Genomic DNA, 24,154 nt, shown 5'->3' with positions numbered 1-24,154 from the left:
GATAAATCCTAGCAGTCAAAAGGGCAAAAATCTGACTTACCTGCAGTATTTCTTGAACACTAAGTCCAGTTCACCACGGGGGCTGCTGACTTTGATCTCATGCTGAAGTTTGTTAAAGTCGATGTGGGTGGTTATACAGGGCACCAGCTCATCCTGGGCCCTCTGCAAGAGCCAAATATGGAACACAATGAGATGGTGATAAATCTGTACACAAGTCATATCTGCAAAATAATGTAATGCATCTGCAGCCAAGTTGTCCACTGTAAATTACAATTACAGTACTATATGCTTACTTATTGAAAATTTCACTGTTACCTGTCAAGCTGATCTGCCATTTTCCCACAAATTACAGAATCAACTGCACAGAAAAAGTAATTATGGAACAGTTCCCTGAGAAATCTAATTTTTTTTCTTTAAAAAGACAGTTCCTTCCAATTAAGATGGTGTCTGTCCCTCTTCCTAACCATATTCAATAATACAGTTATCTCTCAATTATCCCGCGTAATTCAGCTAAACCCCCCGCCGGATATTGCATTGGTACCCCCAATCGGCTATCCATTCAACTTTCAGCCAGATAATATGGCATCACTCTAAGCTATCCGTCTCAACCCTCTGTCCTAAAAACTTTCCTAAACTATTACCCAAGAGTAAAATGTTAAAACTGAGCATAAAATACAGTACAGTATCGATACAGTACAGTAATGATACAGTACATAATACAGAACATAATATAATCATATCCACCTATTGTTGGCACACCAAAAAGGCCACAAACTCAGCCCTCATGTAGAACTAGGGTATTAGTCAGAGCACTAAGGCATGGAGCACTGAGGGGCCACAAAGGAAGTCACATCGCTACAGCAACGAGCAAGGCAAGGAGGGCTACAGTCTAAGTCACAGCACTGGGGGATTGCCATCGTGTGGGTCACAAATGCATATGGCACAGATACATCCTCGCTATAAGGTGTCCCGTGGAGAGAATAAGGGGACGATGGCAGGACTGCTGGAGAATCTGCCTGCAGTCTACCGACTCGACTCCATCGTCTGTTGAGGGCTCTGACTGGTCATCATCTGTGCTTTCTGGTTGATTATGAGACCAAGACGTCATCAAAGTTTTCCTTTTTACTAAACGGTAGAGGGATAAAAAGTCTTATCTGACATCCAGACACGCATATTATATTGTAAAAGTTACCAGTTCCACATTATATCAATGTACTTGTTATCATGCATAAAACAGTCTGACTAAGACACATACATATTATCACGTACAATTCCAAACACCATCGGTTCTTGAAAAGTAAAAAAAGTCCATTGGGTGGCTCACCGGCCTCTCTGTCCACGCATGGATAAAATAGCGTAACCCACAAGCACAGCAAACAAGGCTTTCCGGCTCCCTCCTGAATGGTTGAAATCCCCCAGCCACCCTGATTACCGGAAACAAACCAGCAGCATGTGAGGAAAACATACATAACCCACAAGCTAAGTGAGAATGGCTGTCAGGCTCCCTATCGAATGGTCAAAATCCTCCGGCCACCATGATCACCAGTAACATTCTGACAGTGCGCAAGGAAGACAGAGCGCAACCCAAAAGCTGTGTGAGAATGGCTGTTTGGCTCCCTACCAAATGATCAACTCCTCCCCAGCCATCCGGATTAGTCGGAAACTCCCGGCCACACACAGCCATTCGCCCCCTTACTGAATGGTCCATCGCTGTCTGGATTACTCAGCCACTCCTTAGGCCCATGATGTATGGGGACCCAGTGACTCTGTCACGATGCAACATTTGCCTAGGCAAAGAGAAAAGGACCCTTGCGCTCGTAGGTCAGTTTCGTTTTGTTTCGTTTTTAAAGGCTCCAACATGCTTGCATGTGTCGGCCTTGGTCACCTAATGGTGGCTCTCCACGCTGCACGATCCATTGCAGCCTCCCTGTTCAATCTCTTAACCCTGAGGTCACACTTAATGACCTCGTCCCATGTCTTTCTCGGTCTACCCCTCACAACCCCACCCCCAATATTAACACTTCTCACCTTCCTCACCCAATTATCATCCCCCATCCTCTCCACATGTCCAAACCATCTCAATCTACCTCTCCTCATCACAACACCAATACACTCCAGTCCCATCCTACCTCTCAACTCTTCCATCGTAAACCTAGCCCCTGCAGGCCTTGGACGCAGGGACGCACTGCACATCCGCCTAATCATTGTCATTTCTGTACGTCTGAGCCGGCGAATATCTTCCTCCTTCACTGCCCAGGTCTCACTACCATACAGCATTACACTCCTAACACATGCTGCATACAAAGACCCCTTAGCACGTAGGGAGAGTCCTCTCAATGTCAGGAGAGGCAAGAGCTCCCTGAACTTCTTCCAACCACCTCTAACCCTAGCCACAAAGCTAGCTCCAGCCCCACCTCCAGCACACAACATGTCTCCCAAATAACAAAACTCTTCCACACACTCAAGAGATTCACCAGCAAGTTCAATCCTTTCACGCCTGACAATCTCCACCTGCTCATCCCGACACGCCGCACACATAAATCAGCATTATCTCGCAGTCTACCTCTGATACCACTAAATCTCTTATGCACCCATTTATCACAAACACCGCACAAGATAGAATTACTTCCCACGCCCTTGTGGCAAACTGCACATGGCCACTCTCCCTCATCTTTGATAGTACTGCCACCAACCCTAGATATCATCACTTTTGTTTTATCTGCATTTACCCTTAAGCCCTTGTGCCCCATACCATCTCTCCACTTCCTAAACCTTTCCTCTGTCTCCCTTTCATTCTCTGCAATCAACACCAAATCATCAGCATACAACAACTCCCACAGGAGTCCATTTCTAAAGTCACGTGAAAGGGCTTCAAGTACCATGATAAACAACATGGGACTCAAGACTGACCCCTGATGCACACCAACATTCACGGAAAACTCATCACTCAAATCTCCATTCACTCTTACCTGGGTGTGAGCACCCACATACATAGCCATAACCACCCTAACCAGCCACTCCTCCAAGCCAAGCTTTCTCATTGCCCACTTCACCACCTCTCTAGAGACTCTGTCAAAGGCCTTTTCCAAATCAACAAAAACAAAATAAAGATCCCTTCTCCTACCAATATATTTTTCCTGAAGCTGTCGAACAATGGATATAGCATCAGTGGTCCCCCTACCTGGCATAAACCCAAACGGCATCTCATCAATATTCACTCTTTCTCTGATCATACCTTCTAAAACTCTCTCCATTACCTTCATTATCTGATCGAAAAGCTTTATACCTCTATAATTTCCTCTTGCCAGAGCATCACCCTTCCCTTTATACACATTTACAATTACACTCTTCAGCCAATCATCTGGGACAACACACTCATAAATAATCCTATTTATCAGGTCAGTGACTAACCTCTCCCCTATATCACCTGAGGCCTTCAACATTTCGGCAGTCAACCCAGACACTCCTGCTGCCTTCCCCACCTTCATCCTGCCTATTGCCTCACTCACAGTAGCAGCATCAATCAAAGGCCAAGGGCAAGACACTGGATCTGCTGGCTCCAAACCTTCCCTGTCCCAGTCAAACTCCTCATTCAACAACCGGTTATAATGTTCTCTCCATGCATCTTTAATATCCTCACTGTTCACCACTACCCTTCCTTCATCATTCTTCACACACTCCTCACCTATAATATCCCGATTATCCCTCTTCACCTGACCTGCCACCCTAAATATCGTATTTTTCCTTTCCCCATGATTTAGGTTATCAAGTAATAGTCTCTGTGACTCAGACTTTGCCCTGTATACCTCTCTTCTAGCCCTCCACTTGGCAGCCAAATATTCCTCTTTGCTACCACCCTTCTTCCATTCCCGGAAAAGCCTTCTTTTCTCCTTAACTGCAGCTTCTACACCCTCATCCCACCACCAAGTTACTTTATGTCTTGGTGGTCCTCTTGTCCAACCGCATGTTACATCAGTAACTCTCAAGAAATTGTTCTTGAGGGCTCTGTACTGTTCATTAACACCTCTGTCTACAGCTCCCTGTTCAGCCACCACTCTCCTCAACTCGCTATAGAAGGCATCCCTTACTACTTGGTTTTTCAGCTTCCATATTTTCCTCCTAGGTACATAAGTCCTCTTTTTCATCACTTCTTCTTTAAGCACCATATCACAAATCAATAGTTTGTGCTGCTGCACACACTCCTCACTTCCTATAACTTTAACATCCCTCACTAACCTCCTATTGGCCCTCCTAACCAGAAAATAATCTATCTGACTGCTGTTTCCCCCAGACTCATACGTAATTAACTTACTGTCTCTTTTCCTAAAATATGTGTTGCACACAATCATGTCCGTTGCCTCCCCAAACTCAAGTATCCTTTGCCCTTCTACATTCCTTATACCATACGCACATCCCCCACGCGCTCCTTCATAACCTTGTGCTGCTTCATCTACATGCCCATTTAAGTCCCCTCCCAAAATCACTATCTCATCATCCCGCATACCATCCACTACACGTATTACATCGTCCCAAAATCTATCTTTCTCTGTTTCATCCAATCCTGCCTGTGGAGCATATGCCGACATAATCGCAGCCATCTTTCTACCCAACAGAATTTTCACTACCAATATCCTATCGCTTACTCTCAAAACATTCAAAACATATTCCACCCATTTCTCCGCAACCATCACACCAATACCTCCATATCCGTCTGTCCCCCCCTGCCAAAACAACTTATTGCAACAGTCCTTCGCAACAATCTTTCTGGCTGATCCACCCCTGTACCGGACTTCCGGCAAACACGCCACATCCACCCGCCTCCTACTGAATGTCTCAACGACTTCCCCCGCTCTTCCCCTCAAACTTCCCACATTCCATGAACCCACCCTCATCCCCTTGGGTGATTTACTGTCCTCAGGCTTGCTTTGAAACTTATCTTGTTTTGTCATCTTCAGTATTCAGTATTCAGTGTACCGTTTTTTGCTTGCATGCTCATAGTCAAGCGTGGATAGAGACATAGTAATGCCATACTCTCCCCAGCACTACTGTACCTCGGTTCCCGCCTTTGTCTCTCCATGTGTGGACATGCTTGGCTGAGGTTAAACAATGGCTGCTTCCACTCTTGCATTTGGAGTGGTGCCCTACCTTCTCCAGGCCTTAATTCTCCTCTGTGGTGTTCTCATGTGTGTGAAAATGGTCTCACCACCACCCGAGAAATGTAAGAGGAGGGTTTTGACTTTGGAGAAGTGCAAGATGCTGAACAAGGTTGACGCAGGCTGGCCAACTTCACGCATTTTCTGTGAATATGGCTTATCCTGTTAAACTCTGATATCATGAAATCATGGGACAGGCTGACCCAGTATGGAGAGGACTGTGGCAATACCACTCGCAAAGGCAACCAGCCTCACCATGCCAGCAATGACCAGTCAACTTTGGTTTGGTTCGGCCAGCAACAGAGTGCCGGCATGCTTGAACATATGACCAAGTTGAAGGCCCCAGTAGAGAAGTTTGCACACCTGCTAAACGTGCACAACTTCAAGGCATCTGAGGGTTGGCTCTTCCAGCTCAAACTTCGACATGTACTTACTGGCCATAAGGCACATGGCAAGACTTTGGACGTGGCAGTGGAGGACGTTGCGCCGTTTCGCCAGAAAGCGCAGCAACTGATCGGGGAGGGCCTCGTTCTCAGTCAGGTGTACAATGCCGATGAAACTGGCCTATTCTTCCACTCCTTGCCCTCCAATGCCCTGGCAGAAGAATCAGAGAAGCCTGTGCCTGGTCAGAAGTTATTCAAACAATGTGTCTTGGCATTGTGCTGTGGCAATGCTAACGGGATGCACCGCCTCAAACCCATTATTGTTGCATGTGCAAAACAGCCACACTGCCTCCGTGGGCTGAAGGATAGCCTGCCTGTTGTGTGGTACCATTCTATGAAGGCTTGGTTTACTGCAAAGATCTTAAGAGATTGGTTCCACAGACACTTCATCAAGGAGGTTATCTGTTATCACACCGAGGTACTTCGTATCCCTTGCGGCCAGGTGAAGGCTCTCCTGATCCTCGACAATGTCCCTGCAAATCCATCGGAGAAGGATTTGTTTGCTGATGATGGCTGTATTAGGTGCATGATTCCGCCATCTAATATGACTGCTCTCATTCATGGCAGCCAAGAGACAGTACCATTGGAGGTTCCTCGACGAGTTGGTGATGGTGCTCAAGGACGAGGAAGGGGTCGACACATGTGGGAAGCGAACTTAGGAGAATCTGCAGCATTACAACGTCATGTTTGCAGTAGTCAACTGGGCCAATGCTTGGAAGTCTCCATAAAAACTTTGGAAAGTGGCTGGTCTCATCTCCTTCAAGGATGGTTGTGCATGACTTCAAAATGCACGCGAGGATGTGGACAAAGAGATGTGAGGGATTGGTTGGACAACGACAGTATCACAGCAGTGATCCAGGTTATCAGACGATGTCTGATAAGGAGATCGCCACTGCTGTCTCTGCGGAGCTGACAGAAGAAGGCAACGAGGATGAGGAACCTGACTCTGGCCACCCCACCACTCCATTGTCTTGGTGCGCTGCGGGTCGGCGTTGAGCAGGTGCTCGAATATGCAGAGCAACCTCATTGCGACAAGGAGTTGGTGCCACTCAAGCTGGCAATGGATCTGCAGACAGTCAGGGACACTGTCAACCTCTGACAAAATTGCCACACCTATTGTCAGACGAAGATCGACTCCTTCAAGCCTGCCACCCCCACGAATGCCAGCCCCTTCTCCCCACCACGACTATCACGACCACCAGCTCAACCCGTCTTCACTCTCAGACCCACAACTGAGCACATATACAGCAGCTGAATCACTGTTAGACAAGAGCTTGCAGCTGTCTTCTGAAAGTCCTGAGGTGGGTAGGGCTCCATCACCTGGCCACACATCCCAGCTCATCAGCCAGCTTCAGATGATGATGATGATGATGATGATGATGATGATAATAATGATGATGACTGATGATGATGATGATGATGACTGATGATGATGATGATGATGACTGATGAGATGATGATGATGATGATGATGATGATGATGATGAGGAGGAGGAGGAGGAGGAGAAGGAGGAGGAGGAGAAGGAGGATTGATGATGATGATGATGATGATGATGAGAAGGAGGAGGAGGAGGAGGAGAAGGAGGATTGATGATTGATGATGATGATAATGATGATGATGATGATGATGAGGAGGAGGAGGAGGAGGATTGATGATGATGATGATGATGATGATGGGGAGGAGGAGGAGGAGGAGGAGGAGGATTGATGATTGATGATGATGATGATGATGATGAGGAGGAGGAGGAGGAGGAGGAGGTCAATGACGACTTTGACTTTGACTTTTGCTAGGTGACTGTGTCAGCCACTAGACAACATGGGATACCTGTAGACTTGGTGCAACTTGGAGGGTTATGACAACTGTCTGCCATTCACTGGGTGGCAGGTATAATATGTCTATTTTTTTTAAATACAATTTTGTTTATCCACTGATTTCTTAGTGTTTTGGATTATACTGCATATTGAAATGTGTGTTTTGATGTGTAAAAACAGCCAAAAGTCTGGAGAACACTACCAAAATTAGGAGGGGTAATCTGCATACTAAATTTTTTTGTTTGCTGTTTATGCGGTTTTCTTGGTGTTTAGGATTATATTGCAAATTCCAATGTGTGATGTCTAAAAAGAGCTGAAAGACTGCAGAACACTGCTAAAATTAGGAGAAGGAATACTGTACATAATGGAAGGGTTGTGCATTTTGGTAGTTTCCTTTTTGTTGTAAAGTAGGTGTTGTTTAGGCAGGTTTTCTTAGTGTTTAAGATTATACTGCATATTCCAGTGTGTGTTTTGATGTCTAAATAGAGCCTAAAGACATCAGAACACTGCCAAAATTAGGAGGGGTACTGTGCATATTGGTAGTTTTTTTGTTTGTTGTTTGCAATGTTTTTTTAGTGTTTAGGATTATACTGCTTATTGCAATGTGTGTTTCGATGTCTAAAAACAGCTGAAAGACCACAGAACACTGCCAAAAATAGGAGGAGTACTGTACATATAGGTTGAGTACAAGAAGTAGGTTCAGTATGGGTTGGGTATGGGTACAGCAGAGGATACTACTCCATATTAAAACCTTGCCGATATCCAGTTATGCCTTTGGCTCCAATATATATATACTGTATATATATATATATATATATATATATATATATATATATATATATATATATATATATATTATATATATATATATATATATATATATATATATATATATATATATATATATATATATATATATATATATATATATATATATATATATATATATATATATATATATATATATATATATATATATATATATATATATATATATATATATATATATATATATATATATATATAATATATATATACTCTACTTTCAACTTCTTTTGCACATTTTCCTCTCTTTTCTATCACTACCCAAGTATTTGAACTCTCTCACCAATGTCAGGCTCTCTCCATTCACTATGAAATCACACTGGGAATCACCTTCTCTCTAAATAACCATCACTTTACTCTTCTCTACATTTACTCTCAAGGCATGACGCTAACAGACATCAGCAAAACTCGGCACTAGCCTTCCGAGTTCTTGTCCGGTACTTGCAAGCAGTACTGCATCATCAGCATACAACAAATTTGAGATATTCCATCTATCACCATTCATTATCAACGCCATCACTCTCTCCATTACGTGTTTTTACTTCTCTCATCACCCCATACATATATATATTGAACAACCATGGGGACATCACACAACCTTGTCGCACGCCCACACCGATGATGAACCATTCACCTACATGCCCATTAACCCTTACACATGCTTCGCTACCATCATAAAAACTCTTGACAGCACCTAGCAGCTTACCATCTACACCATACATGCGCAAAACTTTCCACAATCCCTCTGTCTACTTTGTCGTATGCTTTTTCCTGATGCAAGGGTGTGCAAGGGACAGCATGGTGGAATAATGAGATGAAACGAGCTGTGGAACAAAAGAAGAAGGCATATAGTGAATGGTTAGTGAGTAGAGGTAGGGGAGAAGATGAGAGAGAGAAGAGAGAGGTATATGTGAGTAGGAGAAGGGAGGTGAAGAGACTGGTGAAGGAGAGTAAGAAGAAAGTGGATGAAGAGTTTGGGAGGAATCTGAGTGTGAAATGGAGGAAGAATAAGAAATTGTTTTGGAAGGAGGTAAAGAAAGTAAGGCAGTGTGAAAGGGGAAATAGTAGGGGAGTGAAAGATTGGAATAATAGATTGTTGGTGGAGAAGAGACAGAAATTGAGGAGATGGAAGGAGCACTTTGAGGATTTGTTGAATGTAGAGAGTGACAGCAGTGTGAGTATAAGTGGTTGGGGAATGGCTGGGAGAAGAAGAGATGAGAGGAGGGAGGAAGAGATCAGTAGGCCGGAAGTAGAGGAAGCAATGAAGAAGATCAAGTTGGGAAAGGCCCCAGGAATTGATGGAGTGTGTGGTGAAATGTTGAGGTATGGGGGTGAGATTGTTGTGGAGTGGATATGGAAGTTGTGTAGATTGGCTTGGGAAGAGGGAAGGGTTCCAGAGGACTGGAAATCAGGTATAATTGTTCCTTTATAAAAAGGAAAAGGGGAGAGAGAAGTATGTGGTAACCATAGGGGTATTTGCCTTCTTAGTGTGACTTGTAAAATTTATGGTAGAATACTCATTGATAGGGTTAGGCATATGACTGAGGAGCTAGTTGGAGAAGAACAAGGGGGATTTAGGAAGGGAAAAGGGTGTGTAGATCAGATATTTGTTCTAAGATGTTCAGTGGAGAAGTATCTAGAGAAGGGAAAGAAAGTGTATCCTGCCTTCATGGACTTGGAGAGAGCTTATGACAGAATAGATAGGCAAGGTATGTGGAAGGTATTAAGAATATATGGAGTGGATGGGAAATTGTTGAATGCTGTGAAGAGTACGTACGAAGGAGCTAGGGCTACAGTGCAAGTGGATGGTGAGCTGAGTGAGTTCTTTGATCTCAGTATGGGACTGAAACAGGGTTGTGTGATGTCTCCATGGCTGTTTAATATATACATGGATGGGGTTGTAAAGGAGTTGCAAGGTAGGGCAGTGGATGTGGGGGTGGCTCTAATGAATGAGGGTGAGATTTGGAAGATTCCGGTGTTGCTGTTTGCTGATGATACAGTATTGTTGAGTGAAGATGAATGGGAGTTGCAAGGTTTGGTGAATGAATTTGGGACAATGTGTAGGAGGAGGAAGCTGAAAGTTAATGTAAACAAAAGTAAAGTTATGGTGTTTGAGAGGAATGAAGTCACAGAATGTACAGTGAGGTTGGATGGTGAGGATATGGAGAGTGTGAGTGCATTCACATACTTGAGTAGTGTGATGAGTAAGGATGGAACTTTGGGGGATGAAGTGCGTGAAAGGGTACAGCAGGGAAGGAAGGTTGTTGGTTCACTGAAAGCAGTGATGAGAAATAGGGAGGTGAGAATGGAAGTTAAGAAGACACTGCATGATAGTACTGTGATCCCAACAATGAGGTATAGAAGCGAGGCATGGACCTTGCAAGATTGGAACAAGTCAAGAGTGAGAGCAGTGGAAATGAGTTACTTGAGAGGAGCATGCGGGGTGACATGGCGGGACAGGTTGACGAATGAAGAAGTGAAGGAATGTTGTGGGGTGGATGCGGATGTGGTTGAGAAGATTAGGAGAAATACACTGAGGTGGTTTGGACATGTGGAGAGAATGAAGAATGAAAGACTGACTAAAAGGGTGTATGTAGGTGAGGTGGAGGGAGGGAGAGGGAGGGGCAGACCAAGGATGAGGTGGAGGGATGGAGTTGAGAGGTATATGAGGGAGGGGGGGGGCGAGTTGGGGGGAGAGTAGTCAAACGGTGGGTGACAGAGCGACTTGGAGGCGTTTTGTCTGCGGCCACCCTTTGCGGGATTAGGGCGTCGGGCTATAGATAGACAGATAGATAGATAGATATTTCCAGATCCATGAATGCCATAAGCACCTTATGGTCCTTCTCACAAGCTTCTCAGCTATCTCTCTCACCGCAAATACTTGATCTACACATCCTCTGCCACTCCTAAAGCCATCCTATTCATCATTCACTAGGACTTCTGATATCTCTCTTACTTTCTCTATAATAATTCTTCCATATACCTTCCCTACCACACTCAATAAACTTATGCCACGATAATTCTTGCACTCACTTTGCTCACCTTCATTTTTGTACAGGGGTACAATCACAGCCTTTTTCCACTCTGCAGGCACAGTTTCACTCATCCATGCCTTCTTACATATCTCCAACAAGCACTTCATTCCACTCTTTCCACTACACTTAAGCATCTCTGCATACACCTCATCAACCCCAGCTGCTTTCCCATTTTTCAGCCATTTCACAGCGTTCTTCACTTGTGCGAATGTCAAGTCTCTTGGCACTGCATTCCTTCTCTCCACACCCCCAAAACCAATCATGTTTATAGCTGCTCTGGTCTCTCTACTTCCATTCATCAGGCTTTCAAAATATTCTTTCCATCTGGTCCTTACTTCATCTCCATGTGTTAGTAACCTACCACCTGCATCCTTCACACCATCACATTTCTTTCCGTTTTCACTTCTACATTTCCACACCTCTTTCCAGAATAACTTTCTATTTTCAGAACAGTTTGCATTCATTTTTCTTCCCAGATCATCATTTACCTCCTCCTTTTTCCACTTCACTAGTCTCTTTATGTGCTTCTTGCTCTCGATATACTCAGTTCTTATTTCAACGGAATCCCTATCCTATAACCACTTTAGCCATTTCATCCTCTTTTCCTCCACCGCTCTCTTAACCTCCTCATCCCACCAAGCCGTACCCTTCTTTTTTGTTGATACTCTTGCCACACCACACACCACTTTAGCATACCTAACTTAGCAATCCCTATATGCATTCCATAGGCTGTCCAGATCCAATTCATTCCAGTTCACTGATTCTAACTAGTCCTCTACTTTGGTCCTGTAATCATCTGCCATTTCTTTGATCCTCAGCTTCTCAACTTTCAGTCTTTCTCCATGAATGATCCTCTCTCTCTTGATCCACCTCACTCCTCTTAGCTTGATCTTGCATACCATGATCATATGATCTGACAGACCTCCACACACACACACACACACACACATATATATCATCCAATCCTACGTTGCCCCATGAGGAGCGTAGAAGCCCGGGGTTAGGCAGTTGGTCCTGACATTTAAGATGAAAGTGACCAACCTCACTCATCCCTGAGTGGCATTATGTGAGCAATAAACCCCAATCACCCCTTGGATATAAACCTTCACCGGCTCAATCCGATTGGAGCACAATAATTACCCACTAAACCACCAGGCGCCAAAATTTGGTTATATGGTTACCACCCAGCATAGTAAATGGTTTCCTAGTGTACAGGAAACCATTTGGCTTGTCACTCAGTGTAGAGTCACCCACAGGCAGAAGGAAGAGGAAAGAATGAAGGAATGAAAGACAGAAGAGGGATTGTAATGTCACCCGCAGGCAGAAAGACGAGGAAAGAATGAGGGAAAGAAAGACAGAAGAAGATGGAAGGAAAGAAGGATGGAGGAGAGGACAGGGCAGACACCCGAGAGCAGCACTACATTGAGTGAGTGGATGGTGAGTGCCCCCACCTACCACCAATATATATATATATATATATATATATATATATATATATAGTATATATATATACCCTGTATATATATATATATATATATATATTTTTACACCTGTGTATAAACAGTAATCCCTGTAATAACCGGACGCCCAATTCCTGGACATTTCAATGTCCAAACATTTTGGGCTCAGGCCTTCTGAACCCCCCCATAAAAAAAAAAAAAATCAGACATTTCTTTCAACTGTACTTTGAACTTGGTGGGCGGCGCTGAACAGCTGTGTTTTCATGCGTAGTAGGGAGGCCTCCTGCTTCCTCCCCTCCCCAGTTACCACCTAACTACCATGGTGAGTAGACGCTCAACGCAATGGCTGCCGCACATGCTCATTTTTGCGAACAAACAGTGAATAAACTGCAATATCTCGCCACTAGACCACATGGGAATTTACAGTGTTGTGCAGTGTTACGAAATTATAATTCAGAGTGCAAAGAATAAGTGCAGAAAGCAACGCTGGCGTGTTGCAACTGGCGTGGCGCAAGTAAGAACAGAATGTGCACTGTTAAAGAATTATAATTCACACTGCAAAGGATTAAGTGCAGCACAACACTGGATTACTGTATGTGCTTCAAGAGCATTTTCACCATTGCCAGAGCCTTAAAGGAGGCAGATTAATCTTCATAACGGCCATGGATGTGTTGTAAGTACCCTGTACACTGCTAAATATTTTCCATACTCACTTCTAATTCCTCATTCTCTGGTTCCTTTTCATTTATTTCATGCTTTTGGTCCCTTATTTGTGTGAATAGGGTCTTAAATAGGTGCTATGCATGTCCAATAGGGAGTTATGTAGGCGGTTTTCTGAGTTAGGCTGGATTAGGTTTCATAAGTACCTGTCAAGGAGGCATTTTCCCAATTCCCGGACAAACCCAATTTCCAGACATGCCTTTGCTCTATTACATTGGTAACTGGAGGGATTACTGTATATACATACATACAGTAATCCCTCAATTATTCGATGTAATGGAGTCAGAGGCATGTCTAGATACGGATGAATTCCAGATCATTTCGTTTCATTTAGTTTTTTAGGGCTCCAACATGCTTGCACGCATCGGCCTTGGCCATCTAATGGTGGCTCTCCATACTGCTCAATCTCTGGCAGCTTCCCCATTTAGTCCCTTATCCCTGAGGTCACACTCAATGACCTCATCCCAGGTGTTTCTTTGTCTACCTCTCACTACCCTACCCCCAACATTAACACTTCTCACTTTCTGCACCCAATTATCATCCCCCATCCTCTCCATTTGCCCAAACCATCTCAATCTACCACTCCTCATCACAACAACAATACACTCCAGTCCCATCCTACATCTCAACTCTTCCATCGCAAAAATAGCCCCATCAGGCTTTGCATTCAGGGATGCACTGCACATCCACCTAATCACTGCTATTTCTGTATGTCTGAGCCTGTGAATATCCTCTTCCATTACTGCCCAGGCCTCACTGCCATACACCATGATATTCCTAACACACGCCACATACAAACATCCCGGAAGAACTCTCCCAATGACAGGAGAGGCAACAGCTCCCTGAATTTCTTCCAACCACTCCTCACTCTTGCTACAGAGCTAGCTCCAGCCCCACCTCCTGCACATAACATGTCTCCCCTTTTTTTTTTTTTTTTTAATGAGAAATGAAAAACAAATGAATAAAAAAAAAAAAAAAATCATACACCAGATTACTGGTGTCCTCCATTCATAAAAAATCTGTAACAAGTTAGACTTGAATGGCTGTAGGATGAAGTTTGGGAGGGAAACAACTCTTGGGAAGTGAGTTCCAAAATATTACAGTTCAGGAAATAAAAGATTTCTGATAGGCAGAAGTTCTGACATACGGCAGTGTGACATTCCAGTCATGAAGGCTGTAAAATAATGCATGGGGGCAATGTTCCTTTTTACCCGCAGTGCAGGTACAGTAGGCTCGCACAGTGCGCGTCATCACAGTGCGTGAATCGCACTGTGCGCGAGTGACCAAAAATCATAACCAAAAACCTTGAATGCGCGAGTTTACCTCACAGAATGCATGGTAGAGACAAGAAGTGGCTCAAAAATGCCATTTTCTATTAGTACACGACCACCCCTCACACAATGTGTCCATCATCACGTGTCGTCATGTTGATGCGCAGAAATTCCCGGGCATTCTACTGAACAGCTTGGGGTACAGGTTGGCGGGCACGTCATAACAGTCCTGGCTCATGCACTGTGCTGATCCACTCTCTACAGCTAACCTGTCATGTACAACGTGTGGCATTTTTTTTGCTGCTCCATCCTGGCCTGTACTTTGCCACAACATGGCTCCAGCCCCAAGAGTTAAAAAAGTTCTGACTCACGCAACCAAGTTAGAAATTATCTAGATGAAGGAGGAGGGACAAGGAAACACCGCCTTTGGGAAAGCCCTAGGACTGGCTGAATCAACAGTGAGGAGAGTGTGGAAGAACAGTGATGCCATAAGGGCTCTAGTGAAGACATATGGTGCAACTGACCTAGATGGCCGTTCGCGGGTGGGAAATCGTGCGATGATACTAATGGAACAGTATCTTGCCACCTTCATCATGAGGAAGGAGAAGGAAGGTGTTCCACTGAATGGCAGATTTATTCGGAACCAAGCCCAGCTCTTTTACAAGGCATCATCTCGCAAGTTAAATGTGGACAAACCTTTCAAGGCATCGGTTGGGTGGCTGGACCGTTTCCTGAAGCGCAAGGAACTCTGTCACGTCGAAGTGTCTGGTGAACGTGCCTCTGCCGACGAGCTGGCTGCGAGAGACTATCCTGTGATATTTAGAGCGCTTCTTGAAGAAGCACAGTACACCAAAGACCAGATCAACAACGTCAACGAAACGTCATTATACTACAAGGCCATGCCCAAATCAACTTACATCCTTAAAAAACAGAAACAAGCCCCTGGTCGCAAGCTCCAGAAGTGTAAGATGATGGTAATGTTCGCTGTAAAGTAAACCTGTCTGGGAGCCACAAGATGAGGCCAGTTGTTGTACACACAGCTTGACACCCAAGGTGCTACTAAAACCTCACGAACAAGGACGCAAGTGGCGTGTACTGGTACAAGTTTGCAAATGGTTGGATGACTGGGAACATTATGGCAGACTGGTTAACAAAACACCGCGTTCCCGATGCCAGGGCCAAGTGTCAGGAACTTGGCATTCCATTTAAGATGCTCCTTGTGCTGGACAATGCACAGTCACCCTCCATACCTAGAAGATCTGCACAAGGATTGTTGTGTTGTGTTTCTGCCGCCCTGGCCAACGTCACTGGTGCAGCCACTGGATCAAGAACTGATCACCACTGTGAAGCACTTCTACCATAAGCAGGTGTACGACTACCTACGCAGAAAGACCGACACACAAGAGGAGCTTCATGCCCTACAAGATCAAGACGAAGACCTCGATGAGGCACGTGCTCCTGTATCATCTCTGCCACCAGCTGTATCCCAACCCGCCACAGGTGACATGACTGTTGAGGCATTATGGCGTCGTTTTACAGTGAAGGACGCAGTTGACTTTCTCCTAAAAGCATGCACCAGATTACACCTGCAACAGTGAAACATGCGTGGCAAATACTCATGCCTCACTTATGCACGACCCAGGAGACGGCCATTCAACCACTGGCTGAGGCTGAGGCAGCAACACTGACAGCAGCACAAGCTGTACCAAGTTTCGAGGACGTTACACTGGTGGACATACAAGAAGTGCACGCTGCTAATGAGGATCAGCCTCCAGAGGAAGTGTTGCAATGGATAGACGAGGCTGATGCACAGCCTGAAGCCAGCTAGAGTCAAGTTGAGCAGCCTAGTGTGATGGAGGGGAATACAGAGCTGTGTATGTCAAGAATAAGCAAGATTCTTGCTGCCGTGAATAAGCTAAAGGAAGAGGTGAAGGAACAGGAAGTGAGCAGCCTATGAATGGAGGAAGCTCTGGTTGGTATCGAAAAACTCTTCCATTTCTACACAGACAGGCACAGGCAAGAAATAAACAGAAGACATGCTCATAACAAGTTACACACAGCGGGCTCGAGTTAAGTGAAATTGAGGAACCAGCTACAGCGTCTGCTCCTGACCCTGTTGAGGATGAAGAGGATGCAATGACAGAAGTGTCAGCACTGGACTTCGAGGGGTTTATGGCCGAAGTGAGTGGCTTTGAGGCTCCTGGGGAAGGTGTTCAAGAGGAGTCTGAGGAGTGAAGTGTTGGTGCGGTGGGAGGTGCGGTGGGGGGTGCAGCGCTGTAAGTATTGCCACGTCTCAGAACCTCTGTTATTTAAGTCCATCAGGCCTGTTGTCTACTGTTGTTAAGGTGACTACCCTTATTTTTATTACTGTAGCTATATAATTATGTAGTACAATGTCTGAAAAATTTGACCTTTATTATGTCTCTAAGGGCCAAAAAATGTCCAAGTATAAGGGGGTACCGCCCATATGTAATTTTTCCCATAAGATTATGTATTCACGTGCGCAAGGTCGTGGACTGCCTAATCTCTCGTGCACTGTGCGAGGCTACTGTAGTTTATTTCTAACAGCAGGGTTATTAATAATTCTAACAGCTTTAGTCTGAATTTTGTCTAGTTGCTATTGTGCAAAATCTCCATTTCTATTCCACAAGGGTGAGCAATATTCCAGCTGAGAGTGCACAACACTCTTATAAACTATAGCTCACTGCTTGTCAGTAAAGAAGCTTCAAACTGATCTGACACTAGAGGTCTACCTATGGGCACTGTTAAGTGAAACACCAAGAATTGCAATACTTTTGGAGATAGGAATATTAGCAGCATTGAAGGTAATACAGGAATCTCGTAATATCTGTCTATAAGTAAATTGTTTATACAGTATTTGGTTTTACTAACGGCAAATGAGACAAGGTTATTTTGTCCCCATTCAGTGATCCTAGATAAGTCTAAATATATGGAGATGGCTGTAATGAGTTGTGAGTTAGAGATACAGAATTAATTTTGTGAATGGGTATTTCAATGTGAAGGAACTGTGAAGTGTTGAGTCATCTGCATATGAACGGATGGGATTACGGGTGACAGATAAGAGATCATCAATATCAATTAGGCATAGGGTTGAAGCCAGAATTGATCCTTGGGGCATGCTGGCGGTAACTGAGTGGAAATTGGAATGTACATCATCAATAACCCATATCTTTCTGTTGCTGAGATATGAGGAAATCAGAGGAACAAAAGACATTAGCCCATAGCAAGGGAGTTTGGACAGCAGGGAATGGTGCCACACTGCCAAAAGCTTTAGAAATATCAAAGGTTATTGCATGAGTTTCTCCATGTTGGTCAATTGACTGATGGATGGTGTGAGTCAGGAGATTGAGTATCTCAATGGTGGGTTTTTGGTGGCAAAAACTATACTATCTATCACTAATTAAGTTACTGGATTCAAGATTTTTAATCATATGCTTATTCATTACAATTTCAAATACTTTACCAAGAGAAGACGTGATAGCTATTGGTCTGTAATTAGGGGGGTCAGAGGAACTTCCTTTCCTCTGAATTGGGTGGATATTGGCTTCTTTCCAAGAATTAGGGAATGAAGAAGTACAGTCCTGTATTTCACTTAATCATTAGACAAGTTGTTTGTAATGTAAGGATATTAAGCATTACTATAGTCATTGCACAGTGTGTAATGTAATGACCTAGCAAAATTACCATTGCATAAATATATGCATATGTCTGTTGTACATGCACAAATATACATTATATCACCACAATACAGTTTTCTATGTTCAACTTCTACTACCATATATTTACTCCATACAATATACAGTAAAACCTCACTATAACAGACTAATTGGGGCAAAAGCCATTCCAAAAAAATCAAAATTCTGATAAAAGCGACATCCAGATTTCCTCCTGCTAATCCGGACTTTTTCCAACATATCAGACATTAGTCCGGATCACACCAATGGTTTTTAAACTGTTTCGACAACCACTGCTGTACTGTACTGTACTGTATCATACCTTCACTACAATGATCAAATGGTATAATACACATAATAATACTGTATTGTACAATGATAAACATGTCTTTTATTTAACTTATTGTGGTGAACATAGCTGAAGCAGTCAGGCAGTCCGGACTGCTTCTGGCTTTATCGGACTTTTTCCGATATAGAGGAATTTAGTCCGGTAGCTCCTCAAGTCTGATAAAAGCGAATTCTGGTCTACTGAAGCCCGTTATGTCACGCTTTTAGTGTACTGCTAAGATATGTTATGTTTCTACAATATTATTGCATCTATACTATAGTGTGATGAATACCATGTATGAATATGTTATGAAAGGATATATAATTTGTTACTACATGCTGTCGTAGGTACAACAGCTTGGCGTGACTGAGTGATCTACAGCCGTGAAAATATCAAAACACCCTACATATCACCTAGAGACATTAATATGCTCTTAATATGTAATATAGAGGTTTGAGGAATGTCGCACACAACACATCATGATGTCATGGAAAAGTCACACAACACATCTGATGGAAATCATCACGGACTCATACACGTCCCCACACACACGACCTAACCAGTCATATATGGGGGAAACTGGAGAGACTGGGCAGAAGGGGTTGGAGAAGAATATGTGAGAGAAGAGGCTCGGTGGAAAAGGCAGGAATAAAGGACACAGCATTAGCTAGCATAAAACCCCCTCACCTTAGTCCTGCTCTTGTCAAGATAGAACTCCTTTTGAGAATAAAACTGCAATCAAACCCCAAATTCAACTTTATCTTTCTCCTGTCATCCATGACAAGAACAAATTGAAATCTCTCTCCTCTTACAACCCTATATTCTAACATTTATGGAAATGACAAAGCTATGAGAAAGGTGCTATAAAGCTTTGTAAGTTTACAAGGTAAACTCTCTCACCTTAATATCATCCAAAGCTTCCTGTCCAGCAGTTGCACGGCACTGGTCCTTCCAATCTGAAACCGCTTGCACATCCTTTATGTGCACATCCTTTATGTTCTTGAGTACAGTTGTATCACCGGTGTCTAAGTCCTGATCTGCTGCACACAATCCTGCCATACAATAAAAACATCATTATGCACATCATCCAGCAACACAAACAACACATGACCAAACTGCAACCACCACCTAGCTACACATCTCACCACTACACCACTACTGTGGTGAATTCTCCATACACATTCTAGTGTCACTGTACAACTGTTCGCTATGTGGTAAAGTGCTGGAACAGTAGTTAGAAAGTTAAACCCTTTTCCTGTCTAACATGAAAAATTTGGTCGCATTTTCATTAGAACAATATTTTCGAGGGCTGCCTCTGTGAACCTCATGCAGACCCGGTCACACTGCCAAGATCTCTCTCACCCCCACCACTCCTCTCTCTACTGACCTCAGCACATCACTCTCCCCCACAACCTCAGCACATCACTCTCCCTTTGCATCACCACATTACTTTTCCCATCTCTCTTCTCCTCCACCTGAAGACTTGGAAGAATGATTGTCCAGGCCCACCAGCTGTCCCCCAGCCTCGGTCCAGGTCGGGGGGAATCTTGGTGATGACTCGGACCAGCCTAAAACAAACTTCAGGTGGGTGGCAGAGGTTTTTTGGAGCATTTTAGGTTTCACAATTGAGGTCACCCTCCCTAACCTCCTTGAACCCATGTTATATTGGCCTCATTATGCAACTGGTTTTCACTTGACACAACCCTATCACACAGCGAGACCAGACTGTATAACAGACTTGTACACAGGTATTTTGGCTCCCTTCTTTTGCTGGCACTTAGCATCTCCAAAAAGAGGCCTAATATTTCAAAATGCTGCATGGCATCCAATCACCTTTTCTTTACAAGCATCCTTCCTTCAAAGTCTAACAAAGACATGTGGCGTGTCTAGCCAGACTCGTGTCTAGCCAGACTAGCACCACTGACTTAATCATTATTCATTTCAGCAACCAATCTATTTATCAATCCTGCCTTCTGTGTCATTTTTTCATTATCTTACAATATAAACATGCCATCCGTGGGTTTTACTCCCTCAGTGGTCAACAGAAATTATATGTTATCTTTACATGAACAGTTAGAGATGACAGAAAAATATGAACCACATACATACAAACTGTGGTTATAACAAACTTGAGAAGGGTCAGTGGTAAGCTGGATGAACAAAAGGCATTAACTGATTATGTGTGTGTGGATGATAGAAGATATGTGCTGGACACAAGAACATACAGATGCTATGGATGTGGACTCTGACCACCACTTAGTAATGGTGAGTCAAGGTACAAATGCATTGGATCAACAGATACAGAAAAGAGCAGGAGGAACCAATTCATACAATGAGGGTAGAGAGATTGCAAGGGGATGAAAATAAAGACAGAATATAAGAGAGAACTGGTGAAGCGATGGGCCTGATATGATATGGAGCAGATGGGTGGGGTGGAAGGTGTGTGCATGGTATTCACAAAAAAATCTGTGCAGCATGCGAGGTGGTGTGTAGAAGACAAAAGGAGGTGCAAGGAACAGCATGGTGGAATAAGAAATAAGGCAAGCTGTGGTGCAAAAGAAGAAAACATGATGAGTGAATAGGAAGCAGAGGCATGGAGGAAGTTGAGAGAGAATAGGGAGTTATGCAGTAAAGAGGAAAGAGGTGAAAAGATTAGTATGGCAAAGCAGTAAGTGAGTGGATGAAAAGTTTGGAAGGAATTTGATTGTAAAGTGGTGGGAATGTAAGAAAACATTCTGGAAGAAGGATAAGAGTGTAAGAGAGGATGATAAAGAAGGTACAGTGGAATCTACTAAATCGCCGCTTTCTGAGACTGAACACATGTTACGATTTGAGAATTCCGCAAGTTAGAAATAACTGATCTCACGGGGAAAATTACTTTTGGGTCTGTCATCTCAGAAAAATTGCCTCTCCCCCCCTTACCCCCAAACCTACATCAAACTGGTCACTAGCAAACACTAACAACCTGGAAGCAAAAATAGTAAAGCACATTTAATGGGAATGAAACATATTGTTCATATTTTTAGTTAGCTGTTTTCTGGGGAGGGGTACTAATCCTCCGCCAACCTACCTCTTGTCATATAGGGAACACATGTTGGTTGGTTATGAGGTTACCAACCAGCGCTGTACAGTAAATGCTTTCCTGGTTTACAGGATATCATTTGGCTTGCCACTCTATGTAATGTTACCCTAAAAACAGAGTACCACTACATTAAGTTTAGAGGGTGAAGTGCTTGAAAGGATACAACAAGGAAGAAAGGTTGCTGGTTTCTTGAAAGCAGTAATAAGAAACAGGGAAGTGAGCATAGAAGTGAAAAAGTTACTATGTATTGTGAAACCAACTCTAACGCATAGAAGTGAAGCTTGGACCTTGTTGGAGGACAGAAGTCAAGAGTGAGAGCAGTGGAAATGAGCTATTTGAGAGGAGCATGTACAGTCACATGGAGAGACAGACTGACAAATGAGGAAGTGAAGGACCATTGTGGTGTGGACGTGGATGTGATAGGAAGCGTTAGGAGAAACACACTGAGGTGGTTTGGTCATGTGGAGAGGATGGAGAGTGAGAGACTGATGAGGAGACTGTACGTGAGTGAGGTGGAACGGGGGAGAGGGAGGGGGAAGCCGAGGATGAGATGGAGGGATGGAGTGGAGAGGTACGGTATATAAGAGAGGGGTGTGTGAGCTGGGAGCAGGGCAGTGAAATGATGGGAGACAGGGCGACATAGGGGCGGTTAGTTTGTGGCCACCCCTTACAGGATTAAGGCATCTGGCAATAGATAGACAAAAGAATATTGTTAAGATTCTTCCCTGACTCTGACTGACAACACTGCTTGAATGGATGAGGGAGGGGGAAAGGGTTCCAAGGCTTGAGGCAGACTACGGCCTCTCAGCACGGGGTAAATGTGCTGCCACCTAAAGCTGCCACCTCCGTGCCACTTCCTCCTCATCAACCTCCTCAGGAGTCCCTAGAAGTCCAGTGTGGAGACAACAGAAGCAGTGTCGTCATCGCCCTCAACTGCCTCCGTGTCAAAGTTGTTGATTCATTGGGATTAATTCTTTACCAAACAGGTGTGGCCTTTCCATACTTTCTATTGAAATGACTCTTTCACCGGTTACTTGTTATTATTCCTGGATAACCTCAGCTATGAAGCACTTTCATAAATTTACCTATGAAAGCCCTAAATGAGGATTTAGAATGTGTGATTTCCAAGGGGTGGTTGGGGTTGATTGGTCGCGTAATGCCACTCAGGGATGAGTGAGGCTGGTCACTCTCATCTGAAATGTCGAGACCAACTGCCTAGCCCCGGGCTCCTACGCTCCTCATGGGGCAATGTAGGATTGGATGATGGATGGATGGATGGATGGATACAATAACATGTCCAATCAGTGGTAGTTGGTAAACAATGAGGGCAGCTGGAGAGATAGTCAATAAACACTGCCACAGGTGACCTGCCTGCTTCCATAAATACCCCCAAATAGGTGTATTTTGTTTTTTCCACTCACTTTTTGCAGTCACAATTCAGCAATTAACAATCTGTGTTACATATATTGCAAAATTACTTAACTTGAGATTGTGAGTTTATTACAATATAAGTGGAATCACTGCTCCTGTTTAGTAAAGAATTACCCCGTTGAACCAGTAATGGTGTGCAACATTGGCTTTCTTCTCACTGGTCAATCCTCCTTATTACATCTTTTAGGTGTAAGTTAACATAGGCTTCTTCTTCTTCCCCTTCCTCGAAGACGTTGTAGTCTTAGGGGTGTTACAACCGACCATGGTAACATTGAGCAGGTGGAGGAAGTATGGGTGGGGGGGGGGAAGAAATCCTCTCGTAATAAACCAAACCAGAACCAAAAGCCAACGACAGAGAGGAGACAATGCACTGAGGTGGGCACTGGGGCATCAAGCACGCACGTCCTTCATGCTTGGTGTGGAAGGGAAGCGTTGTGATTGGCTCACAGTAAGTGCTGTGCTTGAATATGGTTAGTTTGGTAATTGCCATGCTTGACTACGATTTGTTTACAACCTGCTAGACGCGTGGGCCCGAGGTAATGGTGATGCGTATTACATAAGGCATCAGAAAAAAACATCACTTTTGAGGTTTCATTTACGAATTTTGTGTAATTTCCAAGCTGCTCATATTGTAAACAACTGCATGATGTCACAGCATATGATGAATCAGCTGTTTAGGATCGAGTAGTAGCAGAATGAAAGATAAAAATGGCAGATGCTGGTGGAGAAGAGGGAAAAACTGAGCAGATGGGAACACTTTAAGGCACTGTTACACATAAAGAATGAAAGTAACACTACTTTAAGTGACTGGGGAATGGCTGGGGAGATAAATGAGAAGGAAGGAAGGGATCAGCAGGATGGATGCACAGTAATCTCTCAATTATCCTGCATAATTCAGC

At 43.8% G+C, this 24,154-nt stretch overlaps 1 protein-coding gene across 1 annotated transcript in view; it reads right to left on the bottom strand.

The window, feature by feature from the left end:
• Window positions 1-24,154, bottom strand: part of LOC145406676 (27 kDa glycoprotein-like) — a 109,967-nt gene that overhangs the window by 82,670 nt on the left and 3,143 nt on the right. The window contains exons 2-3 of the mRNA XM_080277772.1: window positions 19,643-19,794; window positions 41-162 (exon numbers count right to left, since the gene is read on the bottom strand). Of these exons, the coding sequence (XP_080133898.1) occupies window positions 41-162; window positions 19,643-19,794 (274 nt within the window). The remainder of the gene's footprint in view (window positions 1-40; window positions 163-19,642; window positions 19,795-24,154) is intronic.

Source organism: Coenobita brevimanus, chromosome 71 (assembly GCF_032717465.1).
Source record: "Coenobita brevimanus isolate Jiangsu-jjx chromosome 71, ASM3271746v2, whole genome shotgun sequence".
In the NCBI taxonomy this organism is placed as follows: Eukaryota; Metazoa; Arthropoda; class Malacostraca; order Decapoda; family Coenobitidae; genus Coenobita; species Coenobita brevimanus.
This window is presented reverse-complemented; position numbering and strand designations above follow the sequence as displayed.